General features: G+C 42.3%; 1 protein-coding gene and 1 long non-coding RNA gene across 2 annotated transcripts in view; both read right to left on the bottom strand.

Moving 5' to 3' along the window:
* Window positions 1-8,414: 8,414 nt before the first annotated feature.
* Window positions 8,415-11,491, bottom strand: LOC118977173 (uncharacterized). Its single transcript, XR_005064466.1, has 3 exons — window positions 11,425-11,491; window positions 8,698-8,899; window positions 8,415-8,596 (listed from the first exon to the last, which is right to left on the bottom strand). It is a non-coding gene; the product is annotated as an uncharacterized LOC118977173 (long non-coding RNA).
* Window positions 11,492-20,034: 8,543 nt separating this feature from the next.
* ELOVL6 (ELOVL fatty acid elongase 6) overlaps window positions 20,035-22,829 on the bottom strand; it is a 119,269-nt gene continuing 116,474 nt past the window's right edge. The window contains exon 5 of the mRNA XM_037031932.1: window positions 20,035-22,385. Coding sequence (XP_036887827.1) covers window positions 21,961-22,385 — 425 coding nt within the window. The 3' untranslated portion in view covers window positions 20,035-21,960. The remainder of the gene's footprint in view (window positions 22,386-22,829) is intronic.

Below are 22,829 nucleotides of genomic sequence, written 5' to 3'. Positions count from 1 at the left end.
CGCTCCCTAGGAAAGGGCCTGCCTGAGACTGACTGCCTCAGACCGAAATGCAGAACTGGAGACAAAGAGGGTGGGGGAGGGAGCGAGGCGGGGGTGGGGCAGGGCCACAGTAACGACAGGGAGATAGGGAGGGGAATGGAGAGATTATTGACCCGTTTTTGAGCAGCCGGCTCCAATTGTATTGGTCTGACCTCACCAGTAATTATGGACTCACACAGTCAGTACCTGTTTTGCTTAAGCTGGTTTGAGCTTGATTTCTATCATTTACAAGGTAACTTTTTTGAGTTACTGGGACTTTGCTGTGCTTATGTAAATGTCTTTCTCCACTGAAACTTCTGTAGGTGGTTTGTATTGATTACATGGAGACACAGGCAGAGCCAGGCTTGGGAAATGCCCCAACAGATCGGGGGGCAGGTTTGGAGAGAAAGGATGCCAGCCAGTTTATTGTGTAGCAGCCGTGGGAACCAGGAGGAGACTCACTGGTTCTCAGGGTCATCTGAGTCCATGGTGTATGGGAGCTAGAATGGATTGGATGGGAGGGGGCAAGTCGACGCCCTGCAGGTATCTCCCTGGCTGCGAATGGGAACGGCTGCTTCCCTCTCCTTTTCTTCTCAGTCTTGCTCTCTCCACTGTTACTACTGAGACTATCGGATCTCTGCTTCCATTTCTCAATACTTTCTGGTAACATCTCTGATAATAATCCTCCCTTATATTCTAGGACAAAGACTCACAAAACATGATGTAATTATCTGGTTTCCTTTGACACAGTCATCTGGCAAAAGTGCCTTTCAATCATCTGGTTGCACTGGAAATAAGCCTGAGATTACCACGTCTATATTTAGTGACTTCCTAATCACAGTATCAATAAATATGGCTTCTCGTTGCAAAGCCAGGTAATTGCATTTATCCTTGTTAACATCTCATGCCTCAAAGAATAATTACAGATAATGAGAAAGTTTAGGTTCAAAGGATTGCGCACATTATTGAATAATGAATGGAAGGTACTTGAAAGGTGTCGTAGGGTTAATTACTGAGTGAGGGCTAAAAACTGCTGGTTCTGCCTGGATGAAGGAGGAGCGGCAGGAGCCCATTCATGGTACGCAGCCATTGCAACTCCACACAGGCCTGTACTGTGGAACCGGAACTGCTCAGGAATATGAACAGAAGTGGTGCTAAGGAGTAAGCACTTTCAAGGGGTGTGGGGAACAGAAGCCAGTAAAATTAACTGTGATGATTAGCAAGAATTTTCTGGCTATCGCCTATTCCCTTGTCATTTATTCATATCTTTTTATGCTCACTCATTAGAAAAAATACTGAGACATGTTGCAGAGACTGTCCAAAGTACTGGGTATGAAATGGGGCTGCCCTCACAGAGCGTACAGTCCATCTGGGGGGACAGATATTACAGTGGGATGGTGGTGATTACTACACAGCAAAATTACAGTGTGAGGAGCTGGAATTTAACCTGGCCTCCAAGGTCAGGCCAGACTTCCCTGAGGACCTGACACTGGAGCCGAGACAAGGAGAAGGAAGAGTTAGAGCATCAGGAAGCAGGCCACTGAGGGACCACTTCTGACCACAAGAGCAAGAGAACGTGGCGGCCCTGAGACGGGCATCATCTGGCTCCTTGGAAGAACTGAAAGAAACCACTGAGGATGGTTGGGGGAAGCTGAGCGAGGCAGATGTGGCTGCAGATGTGGGAGGGAGCTGGACCAGGTGAGACTTTCTTGGTCATGTGTCGGAGGCTGAGCTTCATCTAAAGGCCGGCAGTGCCACAGCCTCGACAGGTTCAGTGGGAAGCTGTGCATATTCTTATGACTGATGCTTATCTCATTTTAGACATACATGAGATTCTTTTCATTTTATTTTATGGTTTTCATCACTATAAATACGAGGCAGAGGAATTTAGAAGAGACACAAGAATTAAACAGCAGGCAACAAGCAGAGGAAGCTTAAAGGAGGTGGGGTTTCCTTTGTTCCTTTGTACCATGTTGGAATTGCTTTTTTGTTTCTCTTCTATTTGTATATTTTGTAGAACGGCAAACAAAAGCTCTCAAAACATTTTATGAAATAGTTGTCTTTGCAAACTTCACTGAATTTTTAAGATTAAAATTTTAACTTCATTAAATTTTTTAAATTGCAATTGAAGGCTATCACTGACCGTGAGATTTAAGAGTTTATTCTACAATAATCATATATATATGTATATATATGGAGTAGTAACTGGAATTTTAGAACAACGTGTTAAGTAAGAACAAGTTCTGGACTCAGGTTAATCAAGTTCAAGTTCGGTTTTTCAATTATTAAATGTAGGACATTGAATATGTTGTTTAATCTCTTTCCTTATTTCTCTTATCTGTAAAATGGAGACAATGATATAACTACTTTATAGGGTTGCTGTGAGAATTATGAAATAATGCAAGGTGCCTGATAAATAAAAGAGCATATAATCAATCATTAATAAATAATACACAAATTTTTAGTGGGAAATTATCTTTTTATACTGAAGTAGACTGTGACAATTCCATTCTTATTGTTATATATGTTATTTTAGAAGTGCATATGTGACAGATAGCAAAAGCAAGTTCACAAATACAAACAGTAGACTCCCTCAGTGGAAGGCAATCTGAAGAATTAGAAATTTGGGTAAGAATAAATAAGAGATTAACTTAAGTTAAACTATGATAGAATTTAAATACAAAAAGAAAAAACAGCCCAGCTTCAGTGAGTACATAATCAGGGATTGAGAGAAAAATCAAGAAGTCATTTCAGAGGATTCAAAAGGCAATAAAAAGAATTTCAATTGATGTTTGAAAGAGGAGGAGCAGAGGGTAGAGTGAGAAAACTAACAAGAAACTTCAAGGGCCAGAGAAGTAAAGGGACCGAATAAAACCACAGCATAATGGGGGTGGGGGCACGTGGTCAGCATAAAAGCATTCAAATTTTAAAATGACACATAAAAATCATGCTGACAAAACTGTTGGCAACCCCGGGAGTAAAGTCATGAATCGTCCAGATTAATAGGAGATAGCAATGGAAACCCAGGGGGAATCCTTTCCACTGTGTAAGTCAGTCACGTCCCGCGCCTGTCTCTTTCCTGCTTCGCCCACCTGGCCTCCCCACCGGCTCCTGGTGATTCACAGTAGCTTGGCCCTGTGGCTGCTCGGGAAGACAACCCCCGTCTGTCCTCAGCATGCCCTGTGGTTCCTCCGCTGGGTCATGCTGAGATTTGACCCTAATCATGGGTTTGATGGCCAGTAGGGGATGAGGGGGTGTAACTGAACAAAAAAAAAATGGAGGTGTGGCTGCCTGCCGCCACAGAAGCCAGACTTGTGAGGCAGATGCTGGTATAAAAGGAAAGAGGTTTTGTTCCGTGCAGCATGCGTGGGAGCAGGGCAGACTCCTGTCTCAAAAACCGTCTCCTCTTTCGGCCATGGAAAAAGTCCATCCATCCTCAGTAAGGCCAAGACAAAAGGCAGCGTTCAGAGTTCCTGCTCCATTTGAAAGTCCAGCTGCTAAGTGGTTTTAGTCCCCATCCAGGTAGCTTAGCTGGTTCTTGGACGCTGTCTATTTTGGGCTCCCTTCTGCCTGTGGAACCAACATAGCCATGAGCTATGCTGCTGCTGTAGCCACACTGGCTCGTGCTCCCAAGACAGAGAGCTTGCCAATGCCCGGGCCAGTGCATCACCAGGTAGGCAAGAGAGTGAGGCTGTGGGCCATGTGGTCACTAAGGCCATGTGGTCCATGAAGAGAATAGGCACAGTGCTGGTAGTGAACAAAAGAGAGACAAGAGCCAGAGAGAATGACAAGCCAGCCAGCCTTTTTCTTCCTCTGGGATTACATTAGCTTGGGTGTGGTACAGGACAGGTGCTATTTTAAAATGAACAATCTACTTTCCAAACTTTCATGAGCTTTGGGTAGGTCCATCTCCCAACCAATCCCTTCCTTCCCCAGGTGAAACTGACAGGCCTTTTTGGTCCAGAGCCTCCCTCAACACCATTTTGACTTCTATGGTGCATGCGCCTTCTTTCCCCTGGCTTCACCCCCAATCTGGCACCTGATTTGGGGAAGGACTTTTTCCTACCCAATTATCTTGCTAGCTTTCTGTGCGCTCAGTATAAAAACCTCCCCCTGCCACCACCTTGGCCAATGGGGGAGACTCCCTGGTGCTCCGGACAGAACAGAATGTCTATTGGTATGAGGAAAAGAAGGGCTCTTGAGTTAGGAGAACCCTCTCCAAGTAAGGCTGTGGGGTGGGGGAGGAGGCACGCAGACTCTGGGAGCTGGAGAGACTTGAGAGGACACGGGTGTCAAGGTCATCAAGTGCATCTACCCAGATATCCCCATCCCAGTTCTCAGGGTCCCACTTCTTCCTGACTTTGGCCTTGCTGGAAATCCAACTTTTTCTCAAGTTTTCCCGTTCTTACAATGAAGGCTCCCAGCTTCAGGAGATGAGTGTCCCAGTAAAACCTGCCAAGGAGTTCTCTTCCTTTTTACTCTCATAATTTGCTTTAAATTGTTGATTAAATAGGTCTTCAGTCATTTTCTCTCTTTATTAAATCCCCCAGTTCTTACACTTGCTATTTCCCACAGACCTTGTAAGTGCCCCTCTCATTGTATAGGTTAATGTACTTCTTTCTACCTGTTTCCTCCATTAGTTCTCCACATGTCAAGATCTTAAGCAATCACCACCCCAGGAAATGGTAGCACTCCGCCTCCCACCAGCATGCGCTCTCCTTTCCAACCAGGAGGCTGGTGATGCTGAGTCCCACCCTCAGTACCTCTTCCTGGCACCACACGCAATAGTGACTTTCGGGCTGGGGCTGGATTGCTACAAGGAGGCTGATGGGGAGTTTCTCGTTCAGGTTATTGACTGGGAGAGCGGTCTTTGGAGAAGAGTGAGAGAAGCAGGGATAGGGCAGAGAGGAAAAACTAAAGAAGGGTGTGGTGTAAGCTAGAGAGTATCTTTCTGGGGTAGGAGACCTGAAGCTAGGGTGTGCACCACGGAGTTGGCGCCCCCTGGAGGGAGCAGTATCAACATCAGTAATTGATCGCAGTCTGCATTATGCTCCTCCCCAACAAACACCCACGGGTAAAGGGTGGAAAATTCTCCATTGAGTTATCAGCTGTTGAAATAAACTTCTAGGCTCAAGATGGAGCCACTCCTGACCAGGGAGCCACACGTCAGTGAACTGAAAAGGGAACTTTCACGTCGCTTTAAATACTCCCCTTGACCAATCCCCAAACGCCGAGCAAACTCTGGGCTCTGTACTTCCTTAGCGGTTCATTCTCGACCCAAACAAGGTGAATATGTGGCCCCAGCCTAGGAGATATCGTCTATTTTTCTCTTTCTTGGTCTTTACTCTTTATCCTACGAAAGTCTCCTGTCCCATTTTGCAGTTCCCCAAAAGGAGCCTGTCCACTTCATGGAGTGTTAAATAAAGCTTGCTTGTACTGCCTAAACTGTCTTCTTTAATCATTGAACACAGCCAACACACACAGCAGCTGCTGTGCCCCAAGGTGCGGAGATCGGGGCACCGACAACCTCCACTGCAGCCGTCACTGTCATCCTATGCTGGGGCAGTTTGTGGTTTCGCAACTAGAAAGTTTCCCTTTAATGGTTGCTGGGAAACGGATGCTGTTTTTTTCTTCTACAAAGGGGTGGTGTTTTTCTTAATGTTAAACCGTGTCTAAGTGGAAAAGCCTTTTAATTTGAAAGGAAAAGCAAGAGAATTTATTAAATAGAGTGCTAATAAAAAGGCATATTGTAATAACTTTCTCATTCTCCACAAGGCCTCCAAACACACTCCCACACAAGCTACTTCCCTGAGAAGGCCTGTCTGTTGGCTTCTGAGGTAAAAGCAACTTTTTCTTTGCTTGGTCAACTGTGATCCAGGCAAAGTTTTCTAAGTTGGTGAATTAATCCACTGTCTCCAGCTTACAACAAGCTAAGAAGGATACAATGTCACATTATGTATTTCCAAAAATACATGCTTTAATACATGAACCAGAATTAATATTTTGTGTAAAAAAAATCCATTTTGCCTCAATCATTTTACATAACCACCTGAGAAACTGTTTTTCTGAAAGCTGCTGGGAAACTTCCAGAGTGATTTATTGAACCATAAATGTGAATCTATCTATAATTTAAAGCAAATAAGCCTCAGGCATATTCTTTGAGTTTCAAACTACTCTGGCTGGTCTTCACAGCAGAAACATTTTTTGAAGAGTACTTTCCTGAAGGTAACTAATTTTCTTTCCACATTTGGCATACGTGAAGGAATTTGGGGAACTTTTGCATTTAGTGAAACCCACTTATAAATTTTTCTTATGAAAATATTATAGCCGTTACAGTGATCATGGAGACAGAAAGCGCTTGATCTCTGCTCACGTCCCCGGTTATGAATAGTGGAAGTGAAAGCTGCTAAGGCCTGTGGTGTGGGAGTTGTGGGCTGAAGTATCTTGTTAAAAGAGAAAGACTTCTACTTTTCAGTATTCATATACATTTCTAAAACCACAAATAGATATGACCTTGCAGGGGAAAAAAATACTGAAGAGGTGGACTGCTTCTCTTGCCAGGAGACAGAATTTCTGAGCAGCTCTCCGGAGAGCAGTAAAGACCCAGCATGGGCTGATTGATTTGCAACCGGAGAAGTACGAACTTGAGGAAAGTGTTCTAGAAATACATGGAAGTCATGGTTCCTCTGTTGGGCTGCCTTGAAAATGTAACTGTCCCCACAGGGGCGTGTGAGCTATAAAAAATATAGTGACTTGTGAGCTTTCAGAGGCGGGTGATGAAGGGTGATGGTGATTTGTTGAAAAATACAAAAATTTTCTTTTTCGGTTGGGAATGGTGGCTTGGGTAGATGCATCCTCACTAACATTTATTGAGGACTAAGGAGCTATCAGGCACTATCTAAGAACTTTAAGGTATTTACTTAGGAGAGGGGTACTTCTACTACCCAAATTTTATAAAGAAATCAAAGCGGAGAAGTCACTTGCCCATAGTTACACAACTAGTTAGTGAAAGAGTAAGATTTAAATCTGGATAGTTTGATTCTAGACAACATGCTTCTTATATTTTACTAAAGAACCTCCATCCAAAGTTATACCCATAACCAGGAGAATAAATTTATGGGATTACATAATTCAAGTTACTTTGAAGTAAGGCAGGGTCTCTACATAAATTAAAAGATAAAATTACTTTCTTTTTTTAATTTTAATTTTTATTTAATTCTTGTTCAAGTACAGTTTTCTGTTTTATATTCCCAACCCTGACCCACTCAGTGCTCCCCACCTCCCTCCCATTTCCACCCCCCACCTTAGTTATTGTCCATGTGTCCTTTATACTTGTTCATGTGAGTCCTTCCCCTTTTCCCCTGTGATTCTCTCCACTCTCCCCTCTGGACCCTGTCAGCCTGTTCCGTATTTGAGTGTCATTGGTCATATTTTGCTTGCTTGTTTGTTTTGTTGTTTAGATTCCTGTTAACGGTGATATCATATGGTATTTGTCTTTCACCGCCTGGCTTATTTCGCTCAGCATAATGCTTTCCAGTTCCACTGATGCGGTTGCAAAGGGTAGTAGCTCCTTCTTTCTTTCTGCTGCATAGAATTCCATTGTGTAAATGTACCATAATTTTTTGATCCAGTCATTTACCGATGGGCATCTAGGTTGCTTCCAACTCTTGGCTATTGTAAATTGTGCTGCTATGAACATTGGGGTGCATAGGTTCTTTTGGATTGGTGTTTCAGGGTTCTTAGGATATACTCCTAATAGTGGAATTACTGGGTCAAAAGGCACATTCATTTTTAATTTTCTTAGAAAATTCCATACTGTTTTCCATAGTGGTTGTACCAGTCTGCAATCCCACCAACAGTGAACTAGGGACCCCTTTTCCCCACAACCTCTCCAGCACTTGTTGTTTGTTTCTTTGTTTATGATGGCTATTCTGACTGGTGTAAAGTGGTATCTCATTGTGGTTTTAATTTGCATCTCTCTGATAGCTAGCGATATCAAGCATCTTTTCAAGTGTCTCTGGATCCTCTGTATGTCCTCCTTGGAGAAATGTCTGTTCAAGCCCTTTGCCCATTTTTTTAATTGGGTTGCTCGTCTTCTTTGAGTAGAGTCGAGTGAGTTCTTTGTATATTTTGGAGATTAAACCTTTGTCTGAGGTATCATTGGCAAATATGTTTTCCCAAGCTGTTGTTTCTCTTTAAGATAAAATTATTTTCTGATGAATTCAGTTAATTTTATTTGACAGCCTATTTCATGGGTGTCAAACTCATTTTCACTGCGGGCCACATCAGCCTCACGGTTGCCTTCAAAGGGCCGAATGTGACTTTAGGACTGTATACGTATAACTACTACTTAGCAGTTAGGCGAGAGCTCAGTGCTGCCACTGGATAGAAACAAGGTGCCCAGCTGCATAAAACAAGGTGGAGGGCTGGATTTGGCCCTAGGGCCTTGTGTTTGCCACCTGTGGCCTATTTTGACCAAGTCAAATTGTTGATAGTCGTTTTTAAGTCTTCCGTTGCTGCTTTTTTCATCAGTTTTCCTAGTGTCTCCACTTAATTTTATTGATTGAATGTGTACCAGCTGAAAAGAACCAAAGCACAGTGGTGCAAGTGAAGAAAGTACCCCACATTTCCCTTGAGCGGTTCCCTTTGCCGGTGTGGAAGGGTTTTGGAGAGACATACCTAACTTTAGTTGGGAAAAACGGTGGCCTGATTATGACCCTCAAAGGTCCTCTATGGATGAGCAAACTGAGGGCCAATGAAGGTCAGTGAATTGTGCAAGATCACAGTTCACTGACCTTTAGTTCACTGGCAATAGTTCAGAGGGCAGCTTGGAGGGGAGAATGTTCGCTTCCTAGAACAGGGTTCTTTCCACAGCGGGGCCCTGTAAATTGAAGAAGCAAGTTGTCAGGCAACACTTGAAAAGTAGCAGTGAAAGTAACAGGTCTGGTGACAAGGTGTTTGTTGATAAAGAGGCAAAATCCGATGGAAAAATCCCCCTGTTGGAAGTCTCTCGGGCCTTTCGACCGTGGAGAGTCCTCTGGGGAAGAACATGTCGGGCTCAGGTTTGCTCTTTAGTACAAAAGATGCCTGGCAGCGAGGTGGCTGGGGCTGGCTGGGGTGGTGATAATGACAAGCTGGCAAGCAAATGAGAATAAAACAGTTTTACAGCTTGAAAACCTGGCCCGAACCACAGTGAAAAAAATAAGGGACTATCCATTGCCAAGTACCTCAGGGGACTTCATATCTCAGGAAATTAGGCCAACTTCTTCATATGTCTATGTTTTTTGACTACATTATGATACTGTAATCTGATCTTTGACAGTTGTGGAATAGTTGAATTGTGACTGATTTACAGTCATAGAAAAAGTGCCTTGTTCTAGAAATTAATTTAAAACATCATAGCTATAAGAACTAAATGTGTCTCATATTTCTAGGCACATAAATACTTATTGACTGAATAAATAAATAAATGAACGTTTGCCCTAGCCAGGGTATTACATCCCTGGTCAATCCTTACCTGTTTTTATGTGGAATAAAAATTTTAAATAATGATCGAAACACTTCTTTTAAATTACTCAACTAGAATTTAATTAAACAATTGCCAGTTTGTATTATTGCATGATACTTTTTGGACATGACCATTTTTTACAATTTCTTTAAAGCCTTGACTAGCTTTTTTATAATAGTGAGAGAACATGGTTGACGCCTTCAGGTTTGCATCCATCTAATTTCTGTGCAGTTAAATTTCTGCTTTTCTGTTCAGCTCACCTTGTTGAATAAGGATAGAACTGTCTTGTACCAATGTAATGGGAACATCACAGAATCAGTGAGAATATGCCCGACGTGCAAGGATAGTCTTACTTGTGTGTGATTGGTGATTATAATTAAAATGTTTTTTGTGAGCAGCATGTAAATGGGTTTCGTCTTTGAAATAAGTTGATTTTTAACCCGACAATGTAGTTCAGTCCAGATTATTTTAGAAATATTAGTATTTTGAAATAGAAAAAATTGGTAATTTCCCGCATAAAAGAAACTCTGACTTCTTGGGTGGCTGGTTCTAGGTTCAGGTTAGGAAGAGCAGGAGATGAGCCCGGGACGTCCTGTAGCACCGCAAGGAAGGAAGCGTCCCAAAGATGCCCGAGGGCATACGGAGGGGATGGAGCCGCCACACTAAAGGGTCCCACTGCCCAGAGACAGGAGAACTTAAACTGCCAGAAAAGAATGACTGAAATTGTTTAAACAGATTGACTATATAAAAAATTAGGAGTTCATAAAGATAATGAGAAAAAGAAGAGAGTAGAAGGGGAAAAAAGACCTCAAAACTCATTTGTCACCATTGGAGGTAGCCGGTATACCAAATTAATATTCTGAAAATTGCCATGTAAGGAAAGAATGAAGTATTTAACCTGCCTTACCTATATAGTCTACATAAATTGCATTTTAGAATGCCTGAATTGTCTCAGTTAATGAAGAATGTGTTTTAATTAAGCAAAAGAATTTTAGTTAATAAGTGTGGACAAAATAACAGAATTATAAAAATCTCAATTTTTCATTCCCCAGTGAAACAAATGATTCAGGCAACTAAGGTATTATTCAAATGGATGCCAAGAGGATTAGAAGAAAGGTTTATAGGGAACTGGATATTTGAAAGATTTCGAAGTCGCAGCCTACAGTACAATTGTATAGGTCTACAGTATAATGGTGGGGGCAGGGGGCCATTTGACTCACCTGGTCAGTCCTAATCTTCCTTAAAGAGGAACAGCCAGGCATTGTGTACCTCCTTTGAGAAGCAACATGAAATATACAATACCACCTAAAATGTCCCTATGAAAAATCTTAAGTGTGAATCTAATCAGACTTTAAGATCTGGCTCTTTATTTACAGGCAATACCAGGGACAGAGAAATAAATTAAATGGTACCACAATCTAACAGAAAAATCATAGGTATCATAAGACCATCGATACTGTCTCTTCAATAAATCACTCAGAAAAGGGGGAAAAAACCATGAGGAACTTGTGTAAAATGACATCTGGAGATAATCATGGAAATTTACAAAATGCCCAGGCTATTACATGGTAATAAAACATTGTCGTTAAGCCCTGGCCGATAGCTCACCAATGAAGACATAAATAAGTAGAATAACAAATTGATGGGTTTCTTTCTCTCTCTTCTCTCTCTCAAATCAATAAATAAAAAAATTTAGAAAATTGTTAATTTTGGTGAATATCATAATACCAATATGTAGTTATGTAAGAAAGTGCCTTTTTCCCCCTTAGCAATGCTTCTCGAAATATTTAAGAATAAAATGTACTAATGCCTGGGATTTGTTTTAAAGCAAACATTATAAATATGACAAATGTTAATAAATACTTTAAAAAGCAGGTGCTGGGAGTATGGGGACTCACCACTATTCTCTGTACGTTCCTGTGTGTTTAACGGTTCTCCTAAGCCCTGACCAGGTGTGCGGTTCAGTTGGTTGGGTGTTGCCTGAAAAGCGAAGGGTCAGCAGTTGGACTCCCGGTCAGGGCACCCGCCTGGGTGTCGGGCCAGTCCCGGTTAGGGTGTGTGCGAGAGGCAACCAATCAATGTGTCTCTAGCAGTCTGATGTTTCTCTCCCTGCCCCTTCTTTCCTTTCCTTCCTTCTCTCTAAAAATAAATAAATGCAACCTGTTAGAAGTTCTCATAATAAGAAGTTGAATCAGTGGTTAGGTACAATAGAATTACTTAACAAAAGTCTGAGGAGAAGTTCAAAATATAGAAAAAAGCTTCCAATTGCTTTTTAAAAATACTCATATATATGTAAATGTGGGGCAGCGAGAGAAGAACTAAAGTAGCTTTGCAGATGTAACAAGAATTTTTCTTGACAACCAACCTTTGTGTAATGAAAAGAAAAGGGACAGGTTAACACTGCACTCAAACACTCCATTCTGGGGCGAGACTGGCTCTGTTCTGGTCTCACAGCCAGATGCAGGGAAATCCAGGACTAGAACTGCAATTTTGAAAGAAACACGCCATGATCATTAAAATGCAGTTACTGTGACATAATTGGTAGATCAATATGGAGGTGTAAAGTGCAACGAAATTCTAGACGAGGAGAACCTTTTTTAGTGGTATTTTACCTAAATTAAACAAGGCTTATGTAATTCCCATAAAAATCCATACAGCCCAAAATCCATAACCTACAACCTCCAAGTGTAATTAGTTACCCTAGTTCAAATGGACAGACAGGCACATGTCCTTCCTCAGCACAAGCACAACCCACACAGCCTCCTTCACATGGTCTCATCGCAGACATTTTCAAATTAAAGCCTTATTTGTGAGTTTAAAGGTAAGGGAACAGGCCTATGTTTAATGATGCTTCTAGTGACTAACAGTTCACTAGTTTTGAATAACAAATGCATATTTAACTAGCTTAGAATTTTATGTGTGAACTCCAGAGCTTTATGCCATTTTAATGAAATATAATTATGAGGTGGGAGTTGCCTGTGTTTCCAAAGTCCAGCTCCTTCTACTAGAAAGCCTCATAATGAGGCACACATGTTCCTGACTGACTCATCCATCAAAACCTTGATGGACAAAGGTCATTCTATTTTAAATTCAAATGTTTGTCAAGCAAGCCAAATAGAACCAGAGGCAGTGAAATGAAGAACAAACTGACAGTAAGCAGAGGGGAGGTGGGAGGGGACAATGGGGGGAGGGAGGGGGAAGGTTCTTTAGGAACATGTATGAAGGACACATGGACAAAGCCAAGAGGGAGTAGGATTAACGGTGGGAAGTGGGGATGGCTGGGGTCAGGAGGAGTAATGGAGGGAAAATAGAGACAACTGTACTTGAACAACGATAACAATATGAAAAAAAATAAATTCAAATGTTCGTGTTGTATTAGGAGCCCCAGCAATTCTGAATTACATTATGCTAACAATGGATATTTAAGCCATAAGGAGCAGGAATTCACTTCTGTACTCTTAAGGGTTCTTTTTATTACACTGTCCAGGAGAGACGTGGACCTGTGGCACAAATGATGCATCAGGAGAGGTTAGAATAACATCTGGGCCCAAATACTGGATGCACAAGTGAAAGACTTTTTTCTTCCTCTCAAGGGCCTTAGCCAATCATGAATGAATGCCAAAGGCAGCAAACAAACAAACAAAAAAACTACAAAAATGTCAAAAGAAATTAGGCCCATGGAGCTGCACCCAGGGGCAAGCTTTGCCCGGCTGCATTCTGACACAGGGCAATGGCTGTTCCCCAATCCATCTGTTAGATAGGACAAGGGTCTCAAGGTCTGAGAAGTTCTTACTAAATGCTTTTGTGGCTACTTGTTAAAATGTAGCACAGTATTTTGCAGATGCAGCTGTAAACAGGATAAACTTGACAGGAACTCAACTGCCTAAGTGTAGCCAACTGCCCAAGTCTAGGCAACTACAAAGAAGAGATCAACGTGTAATTGACTACAAAAGTGTATATAAGCAATGGTTAAGCCTCCCTTAAGGTAGATAGAGTTTTGGCTGTGAATCTCCTTTACTGGCTGCAAGTAAATAAAGCTACCTGTAGCAACCGTGCAGAGTGGCAAACCCCTTGAGTTCTGTAACACGTTCCTTGGCCCCTAGATGCATGTCTTGCTCTTGAGAAGAAGAGGGGGCCAGTTTTTTCACATGCAGCATCTAACCAAAAGGAAAGGGGTCTCTTGCCTACCACAGAGCAGGTAGGGGGCTCTGCCCGTCTGAGGAGTGGCAGTTGCCTCCTGAGAACTGCTGAACCCTGTGTGCAGAGATTTCAGGGCCCAGTGGAGAGGTGACAGCAGCAACTGGACCTGATGGGGATGAGTGGGAGGGAGGAAAATAAGGAGGTGAGTTGGGGGTGACTGCATAGCAGAAATGCCTGATGGATGCTGCAAGACTCCCCTTCGTAATTTTCCATTTTTAGGTGCAAAGGATCTGGCAGCAAAAAAGAGGTCTTACATCATTGGGAGATGCACACCAATGATAATTTGCCTCTGCAAGCTCTTGGGTTTGAGGGAAATTCTGTAAATGAACAGAGAAGTTGGCATGGCTGCCAAATAGAAGCTCAGAATGTTTATTTATGCTTTATTGATTTGATTATTCTAAAACTATGGTGAATTTAGAACTGCCCCGGCCAGGTAGCTCAGTTGTTAAGAGAGTAGTTCCATATGCCAAGGTTGCATTTCAATCCCCAGTCAGGGCACACACAGCAACCAACCAGTGAATGTGTCTGACAACACACTGATGTCTCTCTTTCTCTCTCTCAAATTAATAAATTTAAAACAAAGTTTTACAAAGAATCAACAAATGAATTCATAAATAAGTGGATCAAGTTGATGTTTCTCTCCCTTTCTCTCTCACTCTTCCTGCCTTCATTTCTGTCTAAAATTAATAAATAAAATTTTTTACAAAAGGAGTTAGTACTGCTTCTAACTTGGAGACAAAGTTCACATTTGTGAAAGTGCTCTGGCATTTTTTTAGTAACTCACGTACAACTATGCGCAGGCATAGCAAGCACTGATTGCCTTCTCTTTGTGGAGAGATAGGGATTGGCTGCCTTAAGAAACACCCACTAGAGTTTTCATAAATAAAACACAGAGAAATACCCAGCAGGGTGGAGGAAGGATTTCCCTTCTGGTATGAAAGGGATTAGTGTAGTGGTTAGAAAAGGAAGCTGTGTATACAACCCGCTGGAGTGTAGCACAGGGTTTTCACCCCAGGGGTCCATCTGAAAATACCAAAGATTGCCAATCCAGTGGTGAGATTGCAGGGGGTGCGCCTGGAGGGTGCTGCCACACATGTTTAACCCTTAGGCTGCACTGTGGTTTTCACAGTGTGTGGAAGATCTTTTCCATATAGGTGCATATTCTGTAATGTACACATAAATAAGAGGAAATGCCAATGGTCACTTCCTTCGACTATTATATGTAAGTGAAGAACAATGAGAGGCAGAAGAAATTGTGCAAGATTACTGTGTAAAATGATAGTAAATTAGATTGAGGTTTTTAAAAAATATATCAACAGGGTTCTATCTTTATTTTTTTAAGTATTTTTAAGTATTTTATTTACTTATAGTGAATGGGAAAGGGAAGAAGAAAGAGAGGGAAACATCAGAGTGTGGTTGCCTCTTGTGTGCCCCAACTAGGGCCTGGCCCACAACCCAGGTGTGTGCCCTGACTAGGAACTGAACCGCTGACCTTTCCCTTCATGGAGGACGCCCAACCCACTGAGCCACACCAGTCAGGGCAGGATTCTATCTTTTTCTGATCCAGAGCTTCTCATCTTGTCTGGGATCTTTTATTAGGAACAGGACATTGCAGGACATCATGGACAGAGGCAGCGAGGGCCCGTGCAGTCCTGTACTTGTGACAGTGTCCAGTTTTGTGGGTTGGAGGGTTGTACCGATGGAAATCCCTGTGATCTCCATTGCCTCTCAGGAAGGATGTTTGGCGATAACTGAGAACCTGCCTCTTGCCTACCAGGGCTGGAGATGAGTCAGTCACAGCCCCACCACGGGGGAGCCCTTTCAGCTGTTTTAACTGTTCTGATCATTGACTCAGGACACCCACTGTGGCTCTAATTACTTTTTTTTAAAGATTTTATTTCTTTTTAGAGAGAGGGGAAGGGAAGGAGAGAGGTAAAGAAACATCAATGTGTGGTTGCCTCTCATGTGGACCCCATTGGGGACCTAGCCTGCAACCCAGGCATGTGCCCTGAATGAGAATTGAACTGGCGACCCTTTGGTTTGCAGCCCATGCTCAATCCTCCGAGCTACACCACCCAGAGCGTAATTACTTTTATTCATTTCGAAAAAGCAAAAAACAGCCAAGAGTGATCATGTTGCTAAAATATTGGTATTCTGATTCTACTGTTATCTTTTTATCCTAGAAAGCTTGCTGTATGTTTTGGGGCCTGAAGTTACATAAGTACAGCATTTTTGTTAGCTAGACAGTGATATAAAATACTCTTATATTTTCATACCTACTTTATTTATTTCTGAAACTTGCATCATGGGACCCTTTTACTATGAGAAGCTGCATGATGGAGCAATCATTTATGTTGGGTTTCTGAGACTGCTATGAAAAACACAAACATCTCTTAAGATTTGTTTCTCCTTCCTCCTTCCTTCCTTCCTTCCTTCCTTCCTTCCTTCCTTCCTTCCTTCCTTCCTTCCTTCTTTAGGGGGAAAGTTAAAAACACTGTGTACATTATAAGGTGCCCCCCGACCCAGGCCAGCTTGCCTGAGTTGAGAACACACAGTAAATAGATTACAAAGGAATACAAAGTTCTGTCTTACTTTATTCTGAGATGATGCAAAAAGAGGCAAGTTCATCATAATTTGGCTTTGGGAAATCTCCACACATAACAGGTTCTTGACCTTAATATAAATATATAACATGTTTGAATGGAAATATAAACACAACATTGCTGTTGTTCACAGTGTAGAGATGCCATGAAGAACGCAATTTGCTATTCAGGCTAAAAAGTATCTCACAGAACAAACAAGAACAGTGGAAGTGGAAGGCCAGCCTTTCCCAACTCGAGCACACAGGTGTCGGGAATGATCCTTGCAAACAGCCCTCAGGCTCATGAGGAGACAGCTGCTGTGCTTCAGCAATGTCTTCCCCAATGTGCATTTTAGCCTGAAACACTTTGTTCAATGATGTAACAAAGTGCTTTCTAGTTCAGTGCTCAATCCTGGAATTTTATATACTCTTCTGTTCTAAAATTTTGAATAGCTACAATAAAATTAAGAGGTGAAGGCGTTGATGTTCAAATCTTGTTCCTTCTGCTTCTGTGGCATTTGATTAAATGAGCAAAATTTCCTCATCTGTCAAACGGGGGCCCAACTTAGATTGTCTGCCTGATGAGGACAGTTCTGGTGAACTAAAGGGTTTGGAAAACAAATTGTTAAGAGTCACATCCATGAGACACCATCGAAGGGCTAGATGCCCGTGGGATTGTGAGTAGTACTGAGTAGTATTTTTTAAAAAGCATGACATCATTGGGGGCCCTGCCCAAGAACTGAGGACCTTTAAGTACGCCTGTGACCCTGCGCACACTGGTGTCCCATGGGAAATGGCCTTTCTGGTAGCCTTCAGAGCCCTGGATGTCCCTTAGAATGGCCTAGAACAAGAGATAAAAGAAACCAGAAATGTGGTTTGATTTTAAATAAAAATTTATGGTTTAATTTTAAGATATCAGAAAAAATATTTCTTTTAATGTCATGAAGTAAGCACTTGAAAACAACAATTCTGACACTGCTATGATTTGCTCTGTGAGGCTTAGACGGGTGGGACTGTATCTGCACTCAGGCCCTGGGACCTCGAGAGGCTGAATCTTCCAGTGGCTTTCGAGCAGCCTCCTGCCTGAACACACCCAGAGACAGGCAGACCTGGCTAACACGGGCATGCCTGGGCAGTACTACCAGGCTGCTCCCAGAGCCTCTTGATTTTGGTCCACTGGGAGAAGAAGTCTCAAGTGCCGTCAAGCACTGGGAAAATAACTGTTTAAAAACCAGCATGAGTCAGGAACTATGACTGACCCCCCAAATCCTGACCTAAATGGGCTGCAAATATGGCTTGGCCCTGATTGGTGCGATGTTTCTTTAATTTAACCAGATGCTTCAGGAGTTACTGCAACATAGTTTTGGGTTTGGCTTTCCAGTGAAGTGTATCTGATTGCAAGTTTTGCCTGCCCTGAGCCCACACCCACTGTGCGTCCATTGTCCGTCTCTTTAGTGCTAGAACTTGTTTCCCTTTTTTAAAAAGTGTAATTCGGAATTCAGGGAAGCCTGGAGGTTACTCCTCCCCCAATTCTGTGAGTCCTGAATTTTCAGTGTCTGAGAATGTATAGGGTACCCAGCGCAGAGGCTGTTGGTTCCCTGGAAAACTGGGACCTAAATCTTCCCACAAAGATTTTCACCACAAAATAAGAGTATTGGTGCTGTATCAGCTCTCACTTTACTGTGGTGCATTCTTAGCAAAAGCTCTTCTTCATGTTAATGGGTCTGAGGCACAAAGAATCCGGTGTTGTATATAGATATAAAAGGGACAGAAGGACAACTTTAGCAAGTCACAGGAGATGAGGGCTCCCAGTTCAGAAGTAGGCTCTATTACCATCCTGGACTGATAACAAAATATTTATCATTGAAAACAAAAAGGATGGGTTGCCAGAAAGTTATGGGCTCTCATCACGAAATTCTCAAACAGTTGTACTTTTCAGGATGGAAACGTTTTCAGGGAAATATGTACCTAAAAGAGACAGACATGGGCCACGCACATACAACTCGAAGCACTGCACTCTGGGAGGCAATGTCTATTCGATCTTCACTCCCCTACAACGCTCTCGCATCAGCATGTGGCCAGTCCAGCAACCATGCTAAACAACCATTAACTGAACTGGGAAAAAGCTCAGGTGTGTGGGAGCTGACTCAGTCCTGTGACACAGTCATTCTGGAGAGGCTGTTCTACCAGCATGAAGATAGTAACCTGAGCATGTTGTCTCTCCCAGGTAATTCAGCAGTCTGGGAATGAGGCCAAACTTCTGAAATATTCTACTCCAGTGTAATTGACTTCAGGTAATTTGTTGCTCTGATGCCACAGGTTTTATCTCCTCACGAAGACACAGCATCTGATTTTTAAATTCTGTGGGTCTCTCTCCTACAAGTGCTCTTCCGTGTAATTCTACAAAAACCCCTCAAATGAGGTTTTTCGACTCAGTGCAGAGCCCCATCTGCAGAGGTTAAGTGACAGAGATGTAATCAATGCTTTTCACCCCCTTCACAGTATGTACCTATGTACTGCCCCTTTCCTAATTTTTGTAATGAAGTGTGCTTAGAAGGATGGGAGTAAACTACCTGGAACAATAACTTCAGTATATGATGCATTTGGTACTTTGGCCGTGTGCTGGGTATAAATAGCATAGTAGTTGCTTTCCTCACTAGTAAAGCCTGAAGGTCCAGACAAAACCTCCTGCTCTGTGAACACAGCATTTCTCACTAGAATGCTTTTCATTGTGAACTCACAGGCCCGGGCTGATACTCAGACCCAGTATATCAAATTGCGTGTACTTATATATGAAATGAAGAATTTGCCTGTCTTCAATGCAGGAATGTTTTCACCACACTGTAACTGGAATGCAGTGAAAAATCTTCAGTAGACAGGTGACTATTGCAGCATAGCTGGGCAGCTACAGAAACTTGTCTGCCCAAATTTTTCTGGAATGTTAACTGACAGCAGAATTGTCCATGTGGCAGCCAATTCTCTGGTAGGTTTCAGATTTGCCTTGGGCTAGCGATAGAGCCCCCTATCTTGATGTGAGTAAGCAGATAAGCTGAGAGGCTAAAAACACTGTACTGAACCTGTAATACCAGATTTTTAATGTGTTTTTTCTCCTCCCATGATACACATTTGGAAGTACCTTTAGATATATTTAGCTAATTAAAAAAAACTTTATTAGATATTCAACCTCTAAATACAAATTCTAAACGATCTCACTAGTGAACACAAGTATGAACCTACATCAAAATGAAGGTGCTGGGGGATCACCGAGTCTATTTAAGGTTTACGCTCACTTCCTTACACTAACCTGCATTGACGAACTGACCAATGATACATCAATGGATCCAACAAGTAAAAATCAAAGATGAGCTCTAACTGGTCCTTCAATTACACTTAACTCAGTTATTTGACCTTTTCCTCAGTTTAATCATCCTGCTTATAAGGAAAAAAAGCTTTTTGCATAGCTTTTTGAAAAAAAGCTTTTCAAAGCTCAAAAACATTATTTTAATCGGAAAGGTCTGTGCGTAGCTGCAGCAGGACCCATCTTTTCAGCTCACCGTCGGCTTTCGCCCGAATCATAATACATTCCTCCACCAATTGTCTCTTATCAGTGAACCAAGGTCAAGACATCAGACTGTCCACAATAATTCAACCCAGATGTGACAGCTCCCCTCCCCGCACGCATCCCGCCCCCCACCCCGTCCATCGGTCATGACTTGGTTTGCTCGGGTTCTTTGTTCACTGTTCAAACCATTTACACAGAATGGAATAAAACTTTATTCTTTTCATTTCCACACATAAACGAGATGCTGAGAAAGCCCTGGTCATCTCTGACAGAGAAGCAGAACAGCTCTGTTTCATGAATGACAGCGCAATTAAAGCTAAAATAATATAAAAATAATTTGAAAAAATTATTTTACTGTACACTCTCAAATAAAGCAAGAAAGATAAACAACAATTTCTTTTCTGCTAGCCAGAAAATGTGTCTGTATTCATTTGGGCTTTGAAAGTCAGTGTGCCCCGTATTTGTGCATATATGTGGCTCTAAGTGTACAGTCTACGCAGTGGAGCGGCCTCTAATCTTTTCGACTAGTTTGTCTAATCATTAAGCTACTTAACCAATTAGAATACTATTATATCACACTGAACAACTTGACATCATTGTTTCTTTGAAATACTAGGAATGTTTACACATTTATTTGGCTTGTAAAGGACTGAAATATTACCAATAATATATTAACTACCTTTTTCTTTAAAGAATATGGCTCTTAATAAACTGATTTTCTGAGTTCCAGAGTGAAAGTCCTTTTTAAAAATTTTCTGAAGCTGACTCGAAGCAGGAAAGATGTCTTCTGATTTGGCCAAAAAAATCACGTGTATTTTGTGTCACTGAAAATTTGGAGGATAAGTCTATAGGGGGCCCTTTGTTGTCGACTGTTCCAAACTTCCCATGAAGCGTTTGTTGAAGTATCTCCACTTGACCAGCAGAGGGCACTTTACACACCTCTACATTGCTTAGGAAGCAAATGCAGATGATGCAGAAACACAGTGTTCACTCAGTATCAGAAAAGGGCCCTGCAGATTTCGTTGTGAAATTCACAAAAATATAGAAGCTATAGATCGTACCACAGATTTTCATGTGGAAAGTTATGACTACGTGTGAAGTCAAATAGATAAGGGTATGCATTGTAAAGATCCTCGGCTCACTTCTTTTTCCCCCTTCTCAGCCCAAGACTGGCATTGGACCGAACCTTTCTACAGGTTGTACTTACAGAATCCATTTTCAAATTATTCAGCTGAGTTTCACTTCTTCTATCCCGTATTTACTCTTTTCAAAAGCCTGGGGCACCTGAACCAAGGATAATGCTTCCCATCTCATTTAAGAATAGAAATCACTGATAAAACTACCAGAAATGCTCCGAGATGGAGCAGCTCCTTCCAGCACTGGGCGGAGTTGTTTCCGTCCTCCCAGGAAGAACCTGGGAAGGACCCTGTGCGTTTGGTTTTGGCAAACTCACCAGCCCGAGGCTGTGCTGTTAAGAGAAGAACACCAGTTGAAATATATGCGTTTATATCCATTTTCAGAAGAGGTGATTAAGACATCTTTCCTCATGGGGGCTACAACTACTAACCTTTCTTAAAAAGGTTTTAAGTTTTGCAAAAGGATTCATGTCCTAGGTATACACTCTGTGTCTCTTCCATTTTTATCTATTCTATTGGCTCCGGTTTAGTGTCAAAAAGATTAGATTGTGTGTGCATGTGCTCGCAGTTTTTGAGTAAACAACTTTTATCCTCAGAGAAACAGAACACTTAGTAAATACTTTTCATAGTGTTAATAACCTTTGTTTGCCTTCAGTATCTCTCTGCCTCTGGCTCACTTTTGCTCTCATTTGCCTTAAACTTGACAGGTAAAGAGGAAATGGGGTTGTCTAGCAGCGGTCCTTTGAGATAGAGGTGCCCTCAGTGAGTCCTCACCCAAAAAGGATCATAAACTTACTGGGTTACGTCAACCTAATTATCCCTAAGCTGCCTTGGGTTTTGTGTTTGCTCATGTGTTTTGTTGTAGCTGCACCATATGTAATTCCTTGTGCCATTTTCTTTTGTCTATGATTTTTCTGGATGACCCTGAGCTATGGCTTCCTCCTCAGTTCCAACACTATTCAGCCTTTGTGGTTTTCTTCATCTTGCCGATGTAGGCCTCAAAGAAGAAGTGGCAGAAGAGCACAAGGTAGCTGAGGTACATGAGTGAGGACCAGAAGATGTTCTGAAAGTGAGAGTGACACTGGTCATGCTGCATCCAGTAGAAGACCAGGTAGTTAATGACACAGCCCATCAGCATCTGAGTGATCTGGAACAAGGTGATGAACATGGCAAACTTCCGGGAGACTCGGAAACCCGCTGCTCGCAAGGCGTAGTAAGAGTACATCACAGCGTGCACGCTATAGTTCATGGTCATGAACCAACCACCCCCGGCCACCATGTCCTTGTAGGAGTACCAGGAGTACAGGAGCACAGTGATGTGGTGGTACCAGTGCAGGAAGATCAGCTTCTGCTTCCTCAGAATAATGAATATTGTATCTCCTGAAAGACAAGTTAGGCAAAGAATGGACATGAGCCCCTGGACTGTGACACAGTGACGTTTTATGTTTCGCACGAAAAGTAGGTACACCTTGACCTCGCCCTTGGGAGCGAGGGTGACTGGGTTAGAATCCTGGACTGATACTGACTACCTCTGTGACATGGGGCAGGCTGTTTATTCTCCCTATTCTCCAGTTTCCCCATCTGTAAAATGGGGATAGTAACAGTAGCTTGGCAATGTCTTGAGGATTGAATGATTTATCAGTAGATCCTCTTAGCACATGGTAAGAACTTGATAGATGTTGCTTCCCGAAAGGCGTTTTGCACAAAACCTTACTAATTTTTGATCTGGAAGGGCCTTTAGTAACATTGTTGCCTGGTCTCCGACTCCAACACACATTTCAGGGCGAGCTGACCCGTCTCAGGTCGATTATCCATCAGGAGAGA

This window comes from Sturnira hondurensis, unplaced genomic scaffold, assembly GCF_014824575.4.
Source record: "Sturnira hondurensis isolate 20B ecotype Veracruz unplaced genomic scaffold, ASM1482457v3 Scaffold0021214, whole genome shotgun sequence".
NCBI classification, from domain to species: Eukaryota; Metazoa; Chordata; class Mammalia; order Chiroptera; family Phyllostomidae; genus Sturnira; species Sturnira hondurensis.
Note: the sequence above shows the minus strand (reverse complement) of the source record. Positions and strands in the feature narration are given on the sequence as shown.